The sequence below is a fragment of the Pseudophryne corroboree genome, chromosome 1, assembly GCF_028390025.1.
Source record: "Pseudophryne corroboree isolate aPseCor3 chromosome 1, aPseCor3.hap2, whole genome shotgun sequence".
NCBI lineage: Eukaryota > Metazoa > Chordata > Amphibia > Anura > Myobatrachidae > Pseudophryne > Pseudophryne corroboree.
In genome coordinates, this window is record NC_086444.1 from 942672465 (window position 1) to 942696752 (window position 24288).

General features: G+C 45.0%; 1 protein-coding gene across 9 annotated transcripts in view; it reads left to right on the forward strand.

Moving 5' to 3' along the window:
- Positions 1–24288, forward strand: part of LOC134918777 (interleukin-15-like) — a 205975-nt gene that overhangs the window by 53508 nt on the left and 128179 nt on the right. For 7 of the 9 annotated variants that reach the window (XM_063920395.1, XM_063920390.1, XM_063920398.1 and 4 more), the window contains exon 1: positions 14927–15141. The exons of 1 other annotated variant lie outside the window; for it this stretch is intronic. Coding sequence is in view for 3 of the 8 variants with exons in the window: in XM_063920393.1 (XP_063776463.1) it covers positions 15129–15141 (13 nt within the window). In the remaining 5 variants the exon portion in view is untranslated. Of the gene's footprint in view, positions 1–14926; positions 15142–15171; positions 15235–24288 lie in introns of those variants that run through there. One more of the 9 variants, XM_063920392.1, reaches the window with a different exon arrangement.

Genomic DNA, 24288 nt, shown 5'->3' on the forward strand with positions numbered 1-24288 from the left:
ACAGTGTTCCTTTAATTTTAAAATACCCTGTATTTTTTACAGCATTCAGGACAGGGCCAGTGTTCCTTTATTTTTTTTTAAAAACCCTGTATGTTTATAGCATACAAAACAGGGTCACAGCATCCCTGTATTTTCACATCACTCCTGTATTTTTACAACACCCCTGTATTTTTACAGCATACTGGACAAGGACAGTGTTCCTTTATTTTTACAACACCCATGTAATTTCACAGCACCCCTGTATTTTTACAGCATACAGGACAGGGCCAGCACCCCTGTATTTTTACAACACCCCTGTTTTTTTACAGCATACAGGACAGGGCCAGTATTCCTTTACATTTACTACGCCCATGTATTTTTACAGCATACAGGACAGAACCAGTGTTCCTTTATTTTTAAAACCCTCCCCCATGTGTTTTTACAGCATACAGAAACAGGGCCAGTGTTCCTTTTTTTTTTACAACACTCCTGTATTTTTACAGCATACAGGACAGGGACAAAGCACCCATGTATTTTCACAGCACCCCTGTATTTTTACAACAGCCCTGTATTTTTACAGCATACAGGACAAGGCCAGTGTTCCTTTATTTTTTTTTTAAACCCTGTATTTTTACAGCATACAGGACAGGGCCACAGCACCCCTGTATTTTCCTATCTCCCCTGTATTTTTACAGCATACAGGACAGGGCCAATGTTCCATTATTTTTAACAACCCTCCTGCATTTTTACAGCATACAGGACAGCACCCCTGTATTTTCACATCTCCCCTGTTTTCTTACAACACCCCTGCATTTTTACAGCATACAGGACAGGGCCAGTGTTTCTTTATTTTTACAACACCCTGTATTTTTACAGCACACAGGACAGGGCCAGTGTTCCTTTATTTTTACAACCCCCTGTATTTTTACAGTATACAGGACAGGGCCAGCACCACTGTATTTTTCCAACACCCCTTTATTTTTACAGCATACAGGACAGGGCCAGTGTTCCTTTATTTTTACAACACCCCTGTATTTTTACAGCATACAGGACAGGGCCAGTGTTCCTTTATTTTTTACAACACACCTGTATTTTTACAGCATACAGGGCAGGGACACAGCACCCCTGTTTTTTCACAGCACCCCGGTATTTTTACAACACCCTTGTATTTTTGCAACACCCTTGTATTTTTACTGCATAAAGGACAGGGCCAGTGTTCCTTTATTTTTACAGCACCCCTTTATTTTTACAGCACACAGAACAGTACCCCTGTACAGCACAGGACTGCTGCACCCCTGTACAGCACCCCAAACAGCACAGGACACCCCAGATCAGCAATCCTGTATAGCACAGGACAACAGTACCCCTAACAGCACAGTACACCAGCATAGTACACCACCCCAGAACAGCACAGGACAGATGCACCCCTAACAGCACAATACACCAGCACAGGAAACCACAGAGGAGCACAGGACAGCAGCACCCCTGAACGCCACCACTCCACAGACAGAAAGTGGTCTGTCTCCCTCACTCTCCAAGTCCAGAGGGAAAATGGTGGTGACACGCAGCTCGTTATAAAGAATCCAAAACCCGCGAGAATCCGACAGCAGGATGATGATGTTTTTCCTTGTTCTGGGATCTGAGTCTGGCAGGAAGTCCCAACAGACTCAGATCAGGGCTTGGATGCTGAAGTCTGGGGGGGGGGGGGGGGTCGGATCTCAGAGATCTGAACCCACTCATCTCTAGTTTAAACTCACACAATATATAGAGATCCTTGGTGTCTATTCGCTTAAGTGTAGAGCAACATGTATACTTTATAAAACATTAGAATATGTCAGCTGAAGGCATGTGGACAGTAATGCAGGCAGTGTACAAGGATGGAGTTCTCAGGAAAAGGATAAATTTAAGTACAACACTTAGTTATGTGTATGCATCAGTATGAGTGGCTATATTTACAAAATTATATCTGTCTTTCACCAACTAACTTCTGATGGAGTGCAAATAGATAATGAAGAGATTGCTTTAGCAATGCTACAGAACTTGATGACTGAGTTTGACTTCCTTGTTGTGGTGTTGGAAGCAAAAACAGCAAAATTAACCACAGACATACAGTAGTCATAGTAAAGTAACTACAGTTCAAAGAACATGTGCCCTATGAGTCTTCTGCATTGCATACAAAAGGGGAAACATTCAGAAAATTCTAATTCAAGTGCTAGTTCATAATACATTTGAATGCAAGCAAACACATGTGAATGCTATGCAAAGCCCTGAGTGTTACAGATAGCCACATAAAAGATTGTTGGTATATTGATTCGGGTGCAGCAAGGCATTTTAGCTGCAATGAGGAGTGATTCACCACCTAAACCAAATGTGACCCTATCACAGTCAAAGGGACTGGCAATCACTTACTTACAGCTACAAAATTTGACCTATTAAAGCCTGCTTGAGAGTTGAAACAAGGACAAAAGTCACAAAGATCCAATATGTATTTAACATACCAGAAATGTGAACAAATCTTATAGCTATCAGTATCCTGGAACAGAGAGGCCATAGAGTACACTTCACTACAGGAAAGTGCATTTTGCAAAACAAAAAAAGGGACAATCAGATCTATAGGCGCTGCCATTGGTATAACTTAATATACAATAAGTAGGAGGCATCACAACATTCTATCTGCTTTTGACTAAAAATATATATTTCTACTACAACTAGGAATTCTAAAATATTAGAAACAATAAGTCTACACACCGGTCTGTTGTGATTTGAGAGTCCTTAGAATGTATGATTTGGGAGAAATTAGGTAACTAACCAATCACAGCCCCACAACCAGTGGTGTTTACAATAATTGAATAGCTTTAAAAAAAATGGAGATTGATGTGAACATGCCATATTTCATGTAGCTATTACATAAAGGAAATTATGTACACTTATTTGAACGAGGAAAAAAATTATATAGTTAGTCCTAGCATGATCCTTGGATTATTAATTGGCATGCCATTCAACAGGGACTATGCCATGTCATCAATTCTGGGTTGTGGAAGGGGGGGGGGGGGGGGGGTAGAAAGTTAATAGAAGGTATGGGAGCATTTTCCTCTTTTTCAGACTTCACAGATCAATTCTAAGTTAAAGCCCGGACCAGCATTTCTCTATCATTCCCCTCTGTACAGAAAAACCACAGTGCAATTTTGTGTATTCCTTTCATTTTGTCAATTGCAACACACAATGTATTCTGTAATATTTTGTATCTATTTTATTTCTGTATCTATGCATTGTACACACTGTGACTACTTGAGGCAGGGTGCATGCAATCATTGCTGCCATGAGTACGAACATGCCAAATGCATGTAGGAGGACAAATTTGTATGTCTGTTCTGTAAATAAAGTGATCCTTTATTATTTTATTTTTACATACAGTATGCATCAGAACCTACTCTTTAACGAAGCTATTAGATCGCTAAAGTTATTGATTGCTAGAAGCAGGGGGAGACCAACTAGTGTTTTTTTGTGTTGCAGACACTGCATAATTGTGATAGAGTGTTAGTGGACCCTGAAGCCCTTTTGTATTTTACATGGGTGGTGACAGACAAGAGAGGTGTATAACAGGCAGAGAGATAGAATATTAAAAGTTAGGTTTCTAATGTGCCTTTCCATTAAGGCCAAGGGTCTTAATACCCCTCAGAAACACTCACATCTTCATATGACTCTTAAAAAATTACAAGGGGATGTGATCTTTTTGCAGGAAACCCACCAGAAAAGGAGGGATTCCCACCTCTCACTGTCTTCCAAATCCTTTCCTTTGGTGTGGTACTGTACTCCAATCATGCCACCCGTTCCAGCAATTAGACTCAAAATGTGATAAAAATGGTAGCTATATTATGATATGAGGCAGGATCGGACACGAGGCGGTTATGCTAGCTACAGGTGAGGGAAGACCTTGGTAGGTAAGGAATTTAATATTGCACTCACCCCTAATTTGAACAGATCTGGTCATCCCTCTCATAGTGGTACAGTATTGAATTCCTCTGCACTACATAACTATGTAGCTGAGGCTGGTCTGTGTGATACTTCCTTAACCCTGCCACCTGACTGTACTTTTTACTCTAATCCCCATGATATTTATTCCCATTTAGATGTTTTTATCTTGTGCCTCCCTCTCACAGACCCCACATCACTCTTCTATAGTTCCGAACACTTGGTTGGACCAATCTATTTTATTAGCATCTTTTGAACTCTTTCAGGTGACAGGTGGTATACCCTCCCAGAGGCTGAATGAAACCTTGCTAAAAATCCCACAGTTATAGGAACTGATTAAAATCTAAATTCAAGATTACATCACTCTTAATACCCATAGTGAGTATAGCATAAAGATGGTCTGGGAAGCCTGTAAGGAGGTTATGCAGGGGACATAATTCAGTACGCTTCCCAAAGGAAAAATGAACAAGAACAGCACATTCATTCCCTGACTCTCACTACCGCAAACCTGGACAGGGAACATAAACGTACCCATTCTAATAAAGTTCTAACTCAGTTTTCCCAGGTACATGCTGACTTGCAATCCCTCTTGGCTGAGAAGGTTTAATGCTGTAAGCCCTTATAAAATTTGTCTCCACCCTCTGATCCATCCACTCACATACAAGACACCCAAATGTATTTAGATTCTTGTGTATTACCACAAATAAACACTACTTTCTACTGACTATTAAACATCAATATTTTTACAGAGGAACTGGAGGCAGCAATCAAATGTGGAATGCTGTCTAAAGCACTGGGTCCTGGCGGATATCCGATGGTGAATTACAAATTGACCAACAACTCAAGCCCCATATGATTGATCTATTTAGCAAAGTTATGCATGGGACCCCATTTCACTCAGACTCGACTGTCTCCCAAAATGGGTTTCTGAACACTGATATCAAGATATCTGCTAAAATGTTGCGTAGGCTTATCTAATTGACCTTGAACAAGTGGACTTCCACGCTATCTTCTTATGGTTTTTAAAGGTATATGTTAAGGCAATCTATTCTCACCTCTTGTCTATGGTTATGACAAATGGCCAAATGGCCTTTGCTCTACATGATTTCATTTGGCTAATGGTATGAATCAAGGGTATCCACTATGTGGACATTGGGTGGGAAGGGGCACTGGGGGTCATTCCGACCCGATCGCTCACTGCGGTTTGTTGCAGCACAGCGATTGGGTCGGAACTGCGCCGGCGCATGGCAGCCATCGTAGCCTAGCAATCGCCTCTGAGACAGAGGCGGTCTCTGGGCGGGGGCGTAACGGCGGAGTTAAGCCGCCGTTTAGGGAGAACGGTCCGGCCAAAGCAGGCATGGCCGGACCGTTGGGGGGGGGGCGTCGTCACACGCAGCCACTGCAGGCCGAGAAGTGATGAGTAGCTCCCGGCCAGCATGCTAAAGCTGCGCTGGTCGGGAGCTACTCTTGAAGTGCAAAGGCATCGCTGCTGTGCGATGCCTTTGCACTTCTGCGGGGGTGGGGTGGGGGGGTGGCACTAACATGCGGGGCGTCCCCACGGCATGTCAGTGTGAATGATCGTAGCTGTACGATCAACTCGGAATGACACTCACTGTGAGCAGAACCAGAAAAAACTATCATTATTTGCTGATGATGTTGGGCCTAATTCAGAGCTGATTGCAGGAGCAAATGTGTTAGCAAATGGGCAAAACTATGTGCACTGCGGGGGGGAGGGGGGGGGCAGATATAACATGTACAGACAGAGTTAGATTTGGGTGTGTTCAAACTGAAATCTTAATTGCAGTGTAAAAATAAAGCAGCCAGTATTTACCTTGCACAGAAACAATAACCAAATCTAAACCCACCCAAACAACCCACCCAAATCTAACTCTCTTTGCACATGTTATATATGCCCCCTCCCTTGTAGTGCACATGGCTTTGGCCATTTGATAACAAATTTGCTGCTGCGATCAGATCTGAATTAGGCCCTTCCTTTAACACTGTCTAATTCTTGGTGCCCCACCCCACCTCCAAAGAGAATCATCTTTATACGGTTCCTTCTCAGTTTACAAAGTGTGCAATACCAAGTCTAAAGCCCTGGCCTTAAACATTACCCCTCAACTGCAAACCTTACTGGCCTCTACAAATCTTACAAATCCTATGGGAACTTTCAGTCATCAAATATATAGCGGTCTCCATAATAAATCCTACTCCTCCCACTATAAGGCAAATTATATCCCCATGATTAAAACCCTCAGGATTTGGATAGATGGAACTACATGTATATTTCCTGGGCAGGTCGGATTACTGAAAATGAATTTCCTCCCTCAATTATTGTACCTATTTCAGACTCTCCCAGTTGTGGTACAGATCTCACTGCAGAAAATGTATAAATTCATATGGGCTACACATAAACTCCGTATTAGGAGTCCCATTATGGCCAAGAGTGCAGTCTCCAGTGGTTTGGGTTTACCTGTTCTACAATCCTACCACTCAGCATGCTAATTAAACCACATTATATCCTGGTATTCTCTCCCATGGATTAAGAAATGGGTGGATATTGAAGACCCCTTATTTCAGGGAAGCACGGTCGGCAACCTGGCTTGTCTCCCCAGATCCGACAGAGCAGTAGTGATTATCAACTTTACTATCCAACTATGGGATAGACTTCGTTCTGCCCATGATCTCTCCTTCTACCCTTCCCCCTTGACCCCATTGTGGGATCATCCTTGGTTTCCCACAGGGTGGAATGGAATAGTACAATGGCCACGCTGGTTCATAATCGTGGCATTGAACATTTGAACCACATCAAAGGTAAATTTGCCCCATCCTCATTTTCTGACCTTCAGCACTACTTTAGCTTTCCATCCCGGTGTCACTTTCAGTATCTGCAAATTGTTTCATCTGTTCCCAAACCAGTGGCTAAATGTACTAACCTGCGAGAAGCAGGAAGTGTGGGATTTCGTGCAAGATTTTTAAAGCGCCAGGCATGGACCTGCTCTTTTGTCCTTCCTTTCTGGGATCAAGTTCAGTCACCGATTTGCTGTTCTCTAGGGATCGGGGTAACTCCAGAACCTATTGAACGGAGTAACCCCGATACCCCGGGATTCCAGATCCCAAGACAAATTGCTCACCCATATGTGCAATGCAGCTAAATCCCTGATTGCTAAACATTGGAAAGACCAATGTCCTCCGTCACTGACTGTCCTCGTGGCAAAAATCAACTACATTACTTCCATGGAATGTATCACAAGCCTGCAAAATACCTGTTTTTACTAGAGATGAGCGCCGGAAATTTTTCGGGTTTTGTGTTTTGGTTTTGGGTTCGGTTCCGCGGCCGTGTTTTGGGTTCGACCGTGTTTTGGCAAAACCTAACCGAATTTTTTTTGTCGGATTCGGGTGTGTTTTGGATTCGGGTGTTTTTTTCCAAAAAACCTAAAAAACAGCTTAAATCATTGAATTTGGGGGTCATTTTGATCCCAAAGTATTATTAACCTCAAAAACCATCATTTCCACTCATTTTCAGTCTATTCTGAATACCTCACACCTCACAATATTATTTTTAGTCCTAAAATTTGCACCGAGGTCGCTGGATGACTAAGCTAAGCGACCCTAGTGGCCGACACAAACACCTGGCCCATCTAGGAGTGGCACTGCAGTGTCACGCAGGATGTCCCTTCCAAAAAAACCTCCCCAAACAGCACATGACGCAAAGAAAAAAAGAGGCGCAATGAGGTAGCTGTGTGAGTAAGATAAGCGACCCTAGTGGCCGACACAAACACCGGGCCCATCTAGGAGTGGCACTGCAGTGTCACGCAGGATGTCCCTTCCAAAAAACCTCCCCAAACAGCACATGACGCAAAGAAAAAAAGAGGCGCAATGAGGTAGCTGTGTGAGTAAGATAAGCGACCCTAGTGGCCGACACAAACACCTGGCCCATCTAGGAGTGGCACTGCAGTGTCACGCAGGATGTCCCTTCCAAAAAACCCTCCCCAAACAGCACATGACGCAAAGAAAAAAAGAGACGCAATGAGGTAGCTGTGTGAGTAAGATAAGCAACCCTAGTGGCCGACACAAACACCGGGCCCATCTAGGAGTGGCACTGCAGTGTCACGCAGGATGTCCCATCCAAAAAACCCTCCACAAACAGCACATGACGCAAAGAAAAAAAGAGGTGCAATGAGGTAGCTGTGTGAGTAAGATAAGCGACCCTAGTGGCCGACACAAACACCTGGCCCATCTAGGAGTGGCACTGCAGTGTCACGCAGGATGTCCCTTCCAAAAAACCCTCCCCAAACAGCACATGATGCAAAGAAAAAAAGAGGCACAATGAGGTAGCTGTGTGAGTAAGATAAGCGACCCTAGTGGCCGACACAAACACCGGGCCCATCTAGGAGTGGCACTGCAGTGTCACGCAGGATGTCCCTTCCAAAAAACCCTCCCCAAACAGCACATGACGCAAAGAAAAAAAGAGGCGCAATGAGGTAGCTGTGTGAGTAAGATAAGCGACCCTAGTGGCCGACACAAATACCGGGCCCATCTAGGAGTGGCACTGCAGTGTCACGCAGGATGTCCCTTCCAAAAAACCCTCCCCAAACAGCACATGACGCAAAGAAAAAAAGAGGCACAATAAGGTAGCTGTGTGAGTAAGATAAGCGACCCTAGTGGCCGACACAAACACCGGGCCCATCTAGGAGTGGCACTGCAGTGTCACGCAGGATGGCCCTTCCAAAAAACACTCCCCAAACAGCACATGACGCAAAGAAAAATTAAAGAAAAAAGAGGTGCAAGATGGAATTGTCCTTGGGCCCTCCCACCCACCCTTATGTTGTATAAACAGGACATGCACACTTTAACCAACCCATCATTTCAGTGACAGGGTCTGCCACACGACTGTGACTGATATGACGGGTTGGTTTGGACCCCCACCAAAAAAGAAGCAATTAATCTCTCCTTGCACAAACTGGCTCTACAGAGGCAAGATGTCCACCTCATCATCATCCTCCGATATATCACCGTGTACATCCCCCTCCTCACAGATTATCAATTCGTCCCCACTGGAATCCACCATCTCAGCTCCCTGTGTACTTTGTGGAGGCAATTGCTGCTGGTCAATGTCTCCGCGGAGGAATTGATTATAATTCATTTTAATGAACATCATCTTCTCCACATTTTCTGGATGTAACCTCGTACGCCGATTGCTGACAAGGTGAGCGGCGGCACTAAACACTCTTTCGGAGTACACACTTGTGGGAGGGCAACTTAGGTAGAATAAAGCCAGTTTGTGCAAGGGCCTCCAAATTTCCTCTTTTTCCTGCCAGTATAAGTACTGACTGTGTGACGTGCCTACTTGGATGCGGTCACTCATATAATCCTCCACCATTCTTTCAATGTTGAGAGAATCATATGCAGTGACAGTAGACGACATGTCCGTAATCGTTGTCAGGTCCTTCAGTCCGGACCAGATGTCAGCATCAGCAGTCGCTCCAGACTGCCCTGCATCACCGCCAGCGGGTGGGCTCGGAATTCTGAGCCTTTTCCTCGCACCCCCAGTTGCGGGAGAATGTGAAGGAGGAGATGTTGACAGGTCGCGTTCCGCTTGACTTGACAATTTTCTCACCAGCAGGTCTTTCAACCCCAGCAGACTTGTGTCTGCCGGAAAGAGAGATCCAAGGTAGGCTTTAAATCTAGGATCGAGCACGGTGGCCAAAATGTAGTGCTCTGATTTCAACAGATTGACCACCCGTGAATCCTTGTTAAGCGAATTAAGGGCTCCATCCACAAGTCCCACATGCCTAGAGGAATCGCTCCGTGTTAGCTCCTCCTTCAATGTCTCCAGCTTCTTCTGCAAAAGCCTGATGAGGGGAATGACCTGACTCAGGCTGGCAGTGTCTGAACTGACTTCACGTGTGGCAAGTTCAAAGGGCATCAGAACCTTGCACAACGTTGAAATCATTCTCCACTGCGCTTGAGACAGGTGCATTCCACCTCCTATATCGTGCTCAATTGTATAGGCTTGAATGGCCTTTTGCTGCTCCTCCAACCTCTGAAGCATATAGAGGGTTGAATTCCACCTCGTTACCATTTCTTGCTTCAGATGATGGCAGGGCAGGTTCAGTAGTTTTTGGTGGTGCTCCAGTCTTCTGTACGTGGTGCCTGTACGCCGAAAGTGTCCCGCAATTCTTCTGGCCACCGACAGCATCTCTTGCACGCCCCTGTCGTTTTTTAAATAATTCTGCACCACCAAATTCAAGGTATGTGCAAAACATGGGACGTGCTGGAATTTGCCCATATTTAATGCACACACAATATTGCTGGCGTTGTCCGATGCCACAAATCCACAGGAGAGTCCAATTGGGGTAAGCCATTCCGCGATGATCTTCCTCAGTTGCCGTAAGAGGTTTTCAGCTGTGTGCGTATTCTGGAAACCGGTGATACAAAGCGTAGCCTGCCTAGGAAAGAGTTGGCGTTTGCAAGATGCTGCTACTGGTGCCGCCGCTGCTGTTCTTGCGGCGGGAGTCCATACATCTACCCAGTGGGCTGTCACAGTCATATAGTCCTGACCCTGCCCTGCTCCACTTGTCCACATGTCCGTGGTTAAGTGGACATTGGGTACAACTGCATTTTTTAGGACACTGGTGAGTCTTTTTCTGACGTCCGTGTACATTCTCGGTATCGCCTGCCTAGAGAAGTGGAACCTAGATGGTATTTGGTAACGGGGGCACACTACCTCAAGAAATTGTCTAGTTCCCTGTGAACTAACGGCGGATACCGGACGCACGTCTAACACCAACATAGTTGTCAAGGCCTCAGTTATCCGCTTTGCAGCAGGATGACTGCTGTGATATTTCATCTTCCTCGCAAAGGACTGTTGGACAGTCAATTGCTTACTGGAAGTAGTACAAGTGGGCTTACGACTTCCCCTCTGGGATGACCATCGACTCCCAGCAGCAACAACAGCAGCGCCAGCAGCAGTAGGCGTTACACGCAAGGATGCATCGGAGGAATCCCAGGCAGGAGAGGAATCGTCAGAATTGCCAGTGACATGGCCTGCAGGACTATTGGCATTCCTGGGGAAGGAGGAAATTGACACTGAGGGAGTTGGTGGGGTGGTTTGCGTGAGCTTGGTTACAAGAGGAAGGGATTTACTGGTCAGTGGACTGCTTCCGCTGTCACCCAAAGTTTTTGAACTTGTCACTGACTTATTATGAATGCGCTGCAGGTGACGTATAAGGGAGGATGTTCCGAGGTGGTTAACGTCCTTACCCCTACTTATTACAGCTTGACAAAGGCAACACACGGCTTGACACCTGTTGTCCGCATTTCTGTTGAAATACTTCCACACCGAAGAGCTGATTTTTTTGGTATTTTCACCAGGCATGTCAGTGGCCATATTCCTCCCACGGACAACAGGTGTCTCCCCGGGTGCCTGACTTAAACAAATCACCCCACCCTCAGAATCCTCCTGGTCAATTTCCTCCCCAGCGCCAGCAACACCCATATCCTCCTCATCCTGGTGTACTTCAACACTGACATCTTCAATCTGACTATCAGGAACTGGACTGCGGGTGCTCCTTCCAGCACTTGCAGGGGGCGTGCAAATGGTGGAAGGCGCATGCTCTTCACGTCCAGTGTTGGGAAGGTCAGGCATCGCAACCGACACAATTGGACTCTCCTTGTGGATTTGGGATTTCGAAGAACGCACAGTTCTTTGCGGTGCTTTTGCCAGCTTGAGTCTTTTCAGTTTTCTAGCGAGAGGCTGAGTGCTTCCATCCTCATGTGAAGCTGAACCACTAGCCATGAACATAGGCCAGGGCCTCAGCCGTTCCTTGCCACTCCGTGTGGTAAATGGCATATTGGCAAGTTTACGCTTCTCCTCCGACAATTTTATTTTAGGTTTTGGAGTCCTTTTTTTACTGATATTTGGTGTTTTGGATTTGACATGCTCTGTACTATGACATTGGGCATCGGCCTTGGCAGACGATGTTGCTGGCATTTCATCGTCTCGGCCATGACTAGTGGCAGCAGCTTCAGCACGAGGTGGAAGTGGATCTTGATCTTTCCCTAATTTTGGAACCTCAACATTTTTGTTCTCCATATTTTAATAGGCACAACTAAAAGGCACCTCAGGTAAACAATGGAGATGGATGGATACTAGTATACTTATGGATGGACTGCCGAGTGCCGACACAGAGGTAGCTACAGCCGTGGACTAACGTACTGTGTCTGCTGCTAATATAGACTGGATGATTGATAATGAGATGAAATCAATATATATATGTATGTATATATAATATCACTAGTACTGCAGCCGGACAGGTAGATAATATATTTATTAGGTAATGATGACTGATGACGGACCTGCTGGACACTGTCAGCTCAGCAGCACCGCAGACTGCTACAGTAAGCTACTATACTATAGTAGTATGTACAAAGAAGAAAGAAAAAAAAAAACCACGGGTAGGTGGTATACAATTATGGATGGACTGCTGAGTGCCGACACAGAGGTAGCTACAGCCGTGGACTACCGTACTGTGTCTGCTGCTAATATAGACTGGATGATAATGAGATGTAGTATGTATAAAGAAGAAAGAAAAAAAAACCACGGGTAGGTGGTATACAATTATGGATGGACTGCCGAGTGCCGACACAGAGGTAGCTACAGCCGTGGACTACCGTACTGTGTCTGCTGCTAATATAGACTGGATGATAATGAGATGTAGTATGTATAAAGAAGAAGAAAAAAAAAACCACGGGTAGGTGGTATACAATTATGGATGGACTGCCGAGTGCCGACACAGAGGTAGCTACAGCCGTGGACTACCGTACTGTGTCTGCTGCTAATATAGACTGGTTGATAATGAGATGTAGTATGTATAAAGAAGAAAGAAAAAAAAAACCACGGGTAGGTGGTATACAATTATGGATGGACTGCCGAGTGCCGACACAGAGGTAGCTACAGCCGTGGACTACCGTACTGTGTCTGCTGCTAATATAGACTGGATGATAATGAGATGTAGTATGTATAAAGAAGAAAGAAAAAAAAAACCACGGGTAGGTGGTGGTATACAATTATGGATGGACTGCAGAGTGCCGACACAGAGATAGCTACAGCCGTGGACTACCGTACTGTACTGTGTCTGCTGCTAATATAGACTGGATGATAATGAGATGTAGTATGTATAAAGAAGAAAGAAAAAAAAAACCACGGGTAGGTGGTATACAATTATGGATGGACTGCCGAGTGCCGACACAGAGGTAGCTACAGCCGTGAACTACCGTACTGTGTCTGCTGCTAGTATAGACTGGATAATAAATAATGATATAAAAAATATATATATATCACTACTGCAGCCGGACAGGTATATATTATATAATGACGGACCTGCTGGACACTGTCTGTCAGCAGAATGAGTTTTTTATAGAATAAAAAAACACCACACAAGTCACACGACGAGTGTTTAACTTTTTCAGGCAGACAATCACAATATACTGGTGGTCAGTGTGGTCAGGTCACTGGTCAGTCACACTGGCAGTGGCACTCTGGCAGCAAAAGTGTGCACTGTTTAATATGTACTCCTGGCTCCTGCTATAACCTATAACTGCTCCCCAGTCTCCCCCACAATTAAGCTGTGTGAGCACAGTCAGATATTATACATAGATGATGCAGCACACTGGGCTGAGCACAGATATGGTATGTGACTGAGTCACTGTGTATCGTTTTTTTCAGGCAGAGAACGGATTATATTAAATAATAATAAAACTGCACTGGTGGTCTCACTGGTCAGTCACTAGTATAACTAACTAACTACTATCAGCAAAATTCTGCACTCTCTGAGTACTCCTCCTAAGCTCCAGTAAATGAAGTGTCTCACTCTCACTCTCCTATCTATTTCTAAACGGAGAGGACGCCAGCCACGTCCTCTCCCTATCAATCTCAATGCACGTGTGAAAATGGCGGCGACGCGCGGCTCCTTATATAGAATCCGAGTCTCGCGATAGAATCCGAGCCTCGCGAGAATCCGACAGCGTGATGATGACGTTCGGGCGCGCTCGGGTTAACCGAGCAAGGCGGGAAGATCCGAGTCGCTCGGACCCGTGTAAAAAAACATGAAGTTCGGGCGGGTTCGGATTCAGAGGAACCGAACCCGCTCATCTCTAGTTTTTACCTTCAGCTACATTCTTATTCATTCTGTTTACATAGTTTTATTTTTATTTTAGAAGGTATATAACTATGTCTATAAAATTGATGGTTTTTCCTTTTGTTTCATAAGCAGATTTTTTATATATGTATGATGTTTTACACACACATCTGTAATCTGTATTTTCTTTTACTCCCACCTGTCTACTCCAATAACATACTTTGTTTTAAAAATAAAAGTTAGTATTATAGTAGGCTCGTCCCTCACTACATGAGGACTGGGGTAACTGTACGATTGCAGTAGAGGCGCCGGTCTGCTCATTGTGACCTGATGTTACTGAACCCACAACTGAACCCTTTCTAATGTTTGTTTACAGAATGCATTATTGAAAAGAAGACCTTGCAGATGAGAAAATGTGCCTTCAACTTTAGTGCATTCACCCAGTTCCAAACAACAGTTTTCTCTGTCTAGAAGTTCTAACTTACAGTATGGACTATTAGACAAAGTGTTACATATATATATATATATATATATATATATATATATATATATATATATATATATTACACACACACACACACACACACACACACACACACACACACACACACACACACACACACACACACACGTTTTAGGTAACATAAGAAGTAGCACAGCTTTTGTTTTGGTATGTCACTGTAGCATACTGTACGGTAATAAGGAAATAATAATGTTACAGTCATAAACCGGTTAGCTGTATTGTATGTCTCCACTGTACATAAGAACATAGGCGTATGCAGCAGGAGGGTGGGGATAAAATGTTCTGATTAGATACTGCCTCCTCTGTCAACGAAGAGAAATGAGACAGCTTTATGTTTTTTTTAGCTGTGATAGGACAGTTAAGGAAACAGTAATGTTCCGTGCCAGGAAAGAAGCACAACTGCAAATGATCAGGAAGTAGAGAGAGGGGATCCTATTGAACAATTGCTTAGTTTTTCCTGATGTTCGGTTACAGCTTCTGTTCCTGAACAAAGTTCCTGCAGCTTAGAGGAAATGCATCTGAAATGTAAGTCCCTGTTCAAGACTCCTGCATTGTATTGCGAACGCTGTTGCCTGTCTGATGACTGAACGAGCTGCTTGTAAACTAACGTGCATCATAGTAAGAGACAAAATAGTTGCCTAGTTTTTAGTGTTTGTTTTGTGACTGTTGTATGAAACTTCAGTGCAGACTTTCTCTCAGCTAAGAATAACTGCTTTTATTGTTAAACCCCAGTGAGCATGATAGGCCATTTAATTAACAAAATGTGTGGTACTAAAACGCAATGTTTATGAAAGTTATCAATAGAGCTATACACTGTGACTGTGACAATGAAATCAGATTTCATTCTGGTTAATAACTACTGTATCTATACCTTGACGAACATCTTGCAATGAAACGTTGTAGTACCTGGGTCAAGCAAACCTCTATCAAACGTAATATGCAATATTGGAAATACATTTCTCAAGAATCATACTATTTGCACATTACAGCAATTACTTTGTAGAAATCCTGGGACTGATGTAAGTCCTACACCAGTTTGTGTAGCATAAAAGATGTAAAATCAGTTTGTGCATGCTCAGAGAACAGAATTCACACATATAAACCAATGGAAATTTGCATGAATCTAACACTCTAGTGCTTACGGTATGGGTTACAGAAAAGGGTAGTTCTGTTTAATTGAGGACAGATTATGTCTGGCACAGAAATGCATATACACCTGTCCAAGATATATACTTTGCCGGTATCTGAGGGCAGATGTAAATATGCATTGAAGATAATGATGGTTGTCAGCACTACCCACAGTGGGAGGCATTCAATTGGCCGGCTGTTGGGATCCCGGCTGTCAGAATACCGACGCCGGAATCCTGACACCCGGTTAAATACCAGAGGTTGAAATTTCCACTCGGTTGGTGGTCCATGCCACCACCATTGGGCATAAAGCGTGGCGAGTGCAGGGAGCCTGCGAGGGGACACACTGTGCTCGACGCAGGTATCATAGCTCCCAACTGTTCCAATTTTCGTGGGACAGTCCTGATTTTTTGGGACTGTCCCACCTGCGGGCCACAGTGTCCCACGGTGGGGGCAGTTGGGATTTTATTGCAATGTGGTACAAAATTACCTGATGGGGTTTATAATGTTAAATAATGTAAACAGTAATGTGGTATAATATGAAGTGAAGGCATTATAGTGTGGCATAATATTAACTGGGGGCAGCACGGTAATATGGCATAATATGAACTGGAGACACTTGATGTCATAATGTGAATTGGGGGTACTGTGTTGCATAATGTGTGCTGGCAGCCCTACAATGTGACACAACACTAACTAAAGTACTACTATGGTTCATAAAATGTACTAGGGCACTATTATGGGGAATAATATTAACATTAATAAATCAGCCAGTATTTACCCTGCACAGAAACAATATAACCCACCTAAATCTAACTCTCTCTGCACATGTTACATCTGCCCCACCTGCAATGCAACATGGTTTTTCCCATTAGTGTGCTTTTTTGGTTCGACTAACATATTTTCTCTATCGTCCTAGTGGATGCTGGGGTTCCTGAAAGGACCATGGGGGGGGGATAGCGGCTCCGCAGGAGACAGGGCACAAAAAGTAAAGCTTTAGGATCAGGTGGTGTGCACTGGCTCCTCCCCCTATGACCCTCCTCCAAGCCCCAGTTAGATTTTTGTGCCCGGCCGAGAAGGGTGCAATCTAGGTGGCTCTCCTAAAGAGCTGCTTAGAAAAGTTTAGCTTAGGTTTTTTATTTTACAGTGAGTCCTGCTGGCAACAGGATCACTGCAACGAGGGACTTAGGGGAGAAGAAGTGAACTCACCTGCGTGCAGGATGGATTGGCTTCTTTGGCTACTGGACATTAGCTCCAGAGGGACGATCACAGGTACAGCCTGGATGGTCACCGGAGCCTCGCCGCCGGCCCCCTTGCAGATGCTGAAACGAGAAGAGGTCCAGAATCGGCGGCAGAAGACTCCTCAGTCTTCTTAAGGTAGCGCACAGCACTGCAGCTGTGCGCCATTTCCTCTCAGCACACTTCACACGGCAGTCACTGAGGGTGCAGGGCGCTGGGAGGGGGGCGCCCTGGGAGGCAAATGAAAACCTTTTTTGGCTAAAAATACCTCACATATAGCCTCCGGGGGCTATATGGAGATATTTAACCCCTGCCAGAATCCATTAAAGAGCGGGAGACGAGCCCGCCGAAAAAGGGGCGGGGCCTATCTCCTCAGCACACAGCGCCATTTTCCCTCACAGAAAGGCTGGAGGGAAGGCTCCCAGGCTCTCCCCTGCACTGCACTACAGAAACAGGGTTAAAACAGAGAGGGGGGGCACTAATTTGGCGTTAGAAATATATAAAAGATGCTATAAGGGAAAACACTTATATAAGGTTGTCCCTATATAATTATAGCGTTTTTGGTGTGTGCTGGCAAACTCTCCCTCTGTCTCTCCAAAGGGCTAGTGGGTCCTGTCCTCTATCAGAGCATTCCCTGTGTGTGTGCTGTGTGTCGGTACGTGTGTGTCGACATGTATGAGGACGATGTTGGTGAGGAGGCGGAGCAATTGCCTGTAATGGTGATGTCACTCTCTAGGGAGTCGACACCGGAATGGATGGCTTATTTAGGGAATTACGTGATAATGTCAACACGCTGCAAGGTCGGTTGACGACATGAGACGGCCGACAAACAATTAGTACCGGTCCAGACGTCTCAGAAACACCGTCAGGGGTTTTAAAACGCCCGTTTACTTTAGTCGGTCGACACAGACACGGACACTGAATCCAGTGTCGACGGTGAATAAACAAACGTATTCCTTATTAGGGCCACACGTTAAGGGCAATGAAGGAGGTGTTACATATTTCTGATACTACAAGTACCACAAAAGAGGGTATTATGTGGGATGTGAAAAAACTACCGTAGTTTTTCCTGAATCAGATAAATTAAATGAAGTGTGTGATGATGCGTGGGTTCCCCCCGATAGAAAATTATGGGCGGTATACCCTTTCCCGCCAGAAGTTAGGGCGCATTGGGAAACACCCCTTAGGGTGGATAAGGCGCTCACACGCTTATCAAAACAAGTGGCGGTACCGTCTATAGATAGGGCCGTCCTCAAGGAGCCAGCTGACAGGAGGCTGGAAAATATCATAAAAAGTATATACACACATACTGGTGTTATACTGCGACCAGCGATCGCCTCAGCCTGGATGTGCAGAGCTGGGGTGGCTTGGTCGGATTCCCTGACTAAAAATATTGATACCCTTGACAGGGACAGTATTTTATTGACTATAGAGCATTTAAAGGATGCATTTTCTATATATGCGAGATGCACAGAGGGATATTTGCACTCTGGCATCAAGAGTAAGTGCGATGTCCATATCTGCCAGAAGATGTTTATGGACACGACAGTGGTCAGGTGATGCAGATTCCAAACGGCACAAAGGTGTATTGCCGTATAAAGGAAGAGGAGTTATTTGGGGTCGGTCCATCGGACCTGGTGGCCACGGCAACTGCTGGAAAATCCACCGTTTTTACCCTAAGTCACATCTCTGCAGAAAAAGACACCGTCTTTTCAGCCTCAGTCCTTTCGTCCCTATAAGAGTCATATCTGCCCAGGGATAGAGGAAAGGGAAGAAGACTGCAGCAGGCAGCCCATTCCCAGGAACAGAAGCGTTCCACCGCTTCTGCCAAGCTCTCAGCATGACGCTGGGACCGTACAGGACCCCTGGATCCTACATGTAGTATCCCAGGGGTACAGATTGGAATGTCGAGACGTTTCCCCTTCGCAGGCTCCTGAAGTCTGGTTTACCAAGGTCTCCCTCCGACAAGGAGGCAGTATGGGAAACAATTCACAAGCTGTATTCCCAGCAGGTGATAATCAAATTACCCCTCCTACAACAAGAAAAGGGGTATTATTCCACATTATATTGTGGTACTGAAGCCAGAAGGCTAGGTGAGACCCATTCTAAATCTAAAAAAATTTGAACACTTACAAAGGTTCAAATCAAGATGGAGTCACTCAGAGCAGTGATAACGAACCAGGAAGAAGGGGACTATATAGTGTCCCGAGACATCAGGGATGCTTACCTCCATGTCCAAAATTTGCCCTTCTCACTAAGGGTACCTCAGGTTCGTGGTACAGAACTGTCACTATCAGTTTCAGACGCTGCCGTTTGGATTGTCCACGGCACCCCGGGTCTTTACCAAGGTAATGGCCGAAATGATGATTCTTCTTCGCAGAAAAGGCGTCTTAATTATCCCTTACTTGGACGATCTCCTGATAAGGGCAAAGTCCAGGGAACAGTTGGAGGTCGGAGTAGCACTATCTCGGATACTGCTACAACAGCACGGGTGGATTCTAAATATTCCAAAATCGCAGCTGATCCCGACGACAAGTCTGCTGTGCCTAGGGATGATTCTGGACACAGTCCAGAAAAAGGTGTTTCTCCCGGAAGAGAAAGCCAGGGAGTTATCCGAGCTAGTCAGGAACCTCCTAAAATCAGTGCATCATTGCACAAGGGTCCTGGTAAAGATGGTGACTTCCTACGAAGCAATTCCATTCGGCAGATTTCACGCAATAATTTTTCAGTGGGATCTGCTGGACAAATGGTCCGGATCGCATCTTCAGATGCATCAGCGGATAACCCTATATCCAAGGACAAGGGTGTCTCTCCTGTGGTGGTTACAGAGTGCTCATCTTCTAGAGGGCCGCAGATTCGGCATTCAGGATTGGATGCTGGTGACCACGGAGGCCAGCCCGAGAGGCTGGGGAGCAGTCACACAAGGAAAAAATTTCCAGGGAGTGTGATCAAGTCTGGAGACTTTTCTCCACATAAATATACTGGAGCTAAGAGTAAATTTATAATACTCTAAGCTTAGCAAGACCTCTGCTTCAAGGTCAGCCGGTATTGATCCAGTGGGAAAAACATCACGGCAGTCGCCCACGTAAATAGACAGGGCGGCACAAGAAGCAGGAGGGCAATGGCAAAAACTGCAAGGACTTTTCGCTGGGCGGAAAATCATGTGATAGCACTGTCAGCAGTGTTTCATTCCGGGAATGGAAACTGGGAAGCAGACTTCCTCAGCAGGCACGACCTCCACCCGGCAGAGTGGAAACTTCATCGGGAAGTTTTCCACATGATTGTAAACCGTTGGGAAATACCAAAGGTGGACATGATGGCGTCCCGTCTGAACAAAAAACGGGACAGGTATTGCGCCAGGTTAAGAGACCCTCAGGCAATAGCTGTGGACGTTCTGGTAACACCATGGATGTACCAGTCGGGGTATGTGTTCCATCCTCTGCTTCTCATACCTAAGGTACTGAGACTTATAAGACGTAGAGGAGTAAGAACTATACTCATGGCTCCGGATTGGCCAAGAAGGACTTGGTACCCGGAACTTCAAGAGATGCTCACAGAGGACTTATGGCCTCTGCCGCTAAGAAGGGACTTGTTTCAGCAAGTACCATGTCTGTTCCAAGACTTACCGCAGCTGCGTTTGACGGCATGGCGGTGGAACGCCGGATCCTAAGGGAAAAAGGCATTCCGGAAGAGGTCATTCCTACCCTGGTCAAAGCCAGAAAGGAGGTGACCGCACAACATTATCACCACATGTGGCAAAAATATGTTGCGTGGTGTGAGGCCAGAAAGGCCCCACGAAGAAATTTCAACTCGGTCGATTCCTGCATTTCCTGCAAACAGGAGTGTCTATGGGCCTCAAATTGGGGTCCATTAAGGTTCAAATTTCGGCCCTGTCGATTTTCTTCCAGAAAGAAGTGGCTTCAGTTCCTGAAGTCCAGAAGTTTGTCAAGGGAGTATTGCATATACAACCCCCTTTTGTGCCTCCAGTGGCACTGTGGGATCTCAACGTAGTTCTGGGATTCCTCAAATCACATTGGTTTAAAACCAGTCAAATCTGTGGATTTGAAGCATCTCACATGAAAAGTGACCATGCTCTTGGCCCTGGCCTGGACCAGGCGAGTGTCAAATTGGTGGTTTTTTTCTCAAAAAAGCCCATATCTGGTTGTCCATTTGGACAGGGCAGAGCTGCGGACTCGTCCCCAGTTCTCTCCCTAAGGTGGTGTCAGTGTTTCACCTGAACCAGCTTATTTTGGTGCCTTGCGCCTACTAGGGACTTGGAGGACTCCAGGTTGCTAGATGTTGTCAGGGCCCTGTAAATATAGGTTCCAGGACGGCTGGAGTCAGGAAAACTGACTTGCTGTTATCCTGTATGCACCCAACAAACTGGGTGCTCTTGCTTCTAAGCAGACTATTGCTAGTTGGATGTGTAATACAATTCAGCTTGCACATTCTGTGGCAGGCCTGCCACAGCCAAAATATGTAAATGCCCATTCCACAAGGAAAGTGGGCTTATCTTGGGCGGCTGCCCGAGGGGTCTCGGCTTTACAACTTTGCCGAGCGGCTATTTAGTCAGGGGCAAACACGTTGGTAAAATCCTACAAATTTGATACCCTGGCTAAGGAGGACCTGGAGTTCTCTCATTCGGTGCTGCAGAGTCATCCGCACTCTCCCGCCCGTTTGGGAGCTTTGGTATTATCCCCATGGTCCTTTCAGGAACCCCAGCATCCACTAGGACGATAGAGAAAATAAGAATTTACTTACCGATAATTCTATTTCTCGGAGTCCGTAGTGGATGCTGGGCGCCCATCCCAAGTGCGGATTATCTGCAATACTTGTACATAGTTACAAAAATCGGGTTATTATTGTTGTGAGCCATCTTTTCAGAGGCTCCGCTGTTATCATACTGTTAACTGGGTTCAGATCACAGGTTGTACAGTGTGATTGGTGTGGCTGGTATGAGTCTTACCCGGGATTCAAAATCCTTCCTTATTGTGTACGCTCGTCCGGGCACAGTATCCTAACTGAGGCTTGGAGGAGGGTCATAGGGGGAGGAGCCAGTGCACACCACCTGATCCTAAAGCTTTACTTTTTGTGCCCTGTCTCCTGCGGAGCCGCTATCCCCCCCCATGGTCCTTTCAGGAACCCCAGCATCCACTACGGACTCCGAGAAATAGAATTATCGGTAAGTAAATTCTTATTTTGAGAATACAGTGCTTGGACACCAGGAACTAATTTAAATTTCACTAGTTCTGAAGAAACAAAATTACCAGGAACCCTGATAAATTTTCATCTCTCAGGAGATGATTTTTGCATTGGCATAAGCCACTTAGTAGGAGATTTGTTAAATCATGGAGAGATATAAAAAGTAGAGATGAGCGGGTTCGGTTCCTCTGAATCCGAACCCGCCCGAACTTCAGGTTTTTTACATGGGTCCGAGCAGGCTCGGATCTTCCCGCCTTGCTCGGCTAACCCGAGCGCGCCCGAACGTCATCATCACGCTGTCGGATTCTCGCGAGGCTCGGATTCTATCGCGAGACTCGGATTCTATATAAGGAGCCGCGCGTCGCCGCCATTTTCACACGTGCATTGAGAGTCATAGGGAGAGGACGTGGCTGGCGTCCTCTCCGTTTAGAGAAGAGAGAGACACAGTATTTTGGGGAGCATTATTAGGAGGAGTACTACTATACTGTATACTACTATACTACTTGCTGAAGTGATATTTATACTAGATTAGATAATAGATAGTGTGACTGTAAGTGTATTATCTGACTTGTGGGGGAGACACTGACAGTGGGGAGCAGTTAGAGTCTGAGAGCAGGACTCAGGAGTACATATAACGTACAGTCACAGTGCACACTTTTGCTGCCAGAGTCAGTGCCACACTGCCATTGTTGTGACCACACTGACCACCAGTATAATAATATATTTTGTGATTGTCTGCTTAGGCCTCGGAGTACTAGTTGCAAGTTGCAACGTGACCTGAAGTGACCACCAGTTTAATAATCAATCACCACCAGTTCAATATATATATATATATATATATATATATATATATAAAAAATTGTATATAATATATATATATATATATATATATATTCCCCACGGACCGGCACTCCCTCCTTCAAATTGCTGCAATGGCTCCGGTGCCCTCCAGAAAGATCCACATAACCAGAAAAGAAGAGGCGGCACTCGGAGACTTTGAAGTGCAATGAGTGTATTCAACAAAGAAACCAACGTTTCGGGGTCAGTTGTACAACTGACCCCGAAACGTTGGTTTCTTTGTTGAATACACTCATTGCACTTCAAAGTCTCCGAGTGCCGCCTCTTCTTTTCTGGTTATATATATATATATATATATATATATATATAATATTGTATACCACCTACCCGTGGTTTTTTTTTTTTTCATTCTTCTTTATACATACTACTATAGTAGCTTACTGTAGCAGTCTGCGGTGCTGTGCTGACCTGACAGTGTCCAGCAGGTCCGTCATCAGTCATTACATAATAAATATATATAGTACCTGTCCGGCTGCAGTACTAGTGATATTATATTGATTTCATCTCATTATCAATAATTTATCATCCAGTCTAGACTCTATATTAGCAGCAGACACAGTACGTTAGTCCACGGCTGTAGCTACCTCTGTGTCGGCACTCGGCAGTCCATCCATAATTGTATACCACCTACCCGTGTTTTTTTTTTTTTCTTTCTTCTTTGTACATACTACTATAGAGTATAGTAGCTTACTGTAGCAGTCTGCGGTGCTGCTGAGCTGACAGTGTCCAGCAGGTCAGTCATCAGTCATCATTACCTAATAAATATATTATCTACCTGTCCGGCTGCAGTACTAGTGATATTATATATACATACATATATATATTGATTTCATCTCATTATCAATCATCCAGTCTATATTAGCAGCAGACACAGTACGTTAGTCCACGGCTGTAGCTACCTCTGTGTCGGCACTCGGCAGTCCATCCATAATTGTATACCACCTACCCGTGGTTTTTTTTTTTCTTTCTTCTTTGTACATACTACTATAGTATAGTAGCTTACTGTAGCAGTCTGCGGTGCTGCTGAGCTGACAGTGTCCAGCAGGTCCGTCATCAGTCATCATTACCTAATAAATATATTATCTACCTGTCCGGCTGCAGTACTAGTGATATTATATATACATACATATATATATATTGATTTCATCTCATTATCAATCATCCAGTCTATATTAGCAGCAGACACAGTACGTTAGTCCACGGCTGTAGCTACCTCTGTGTCGGCACTCGGCAGTCCATCCATAA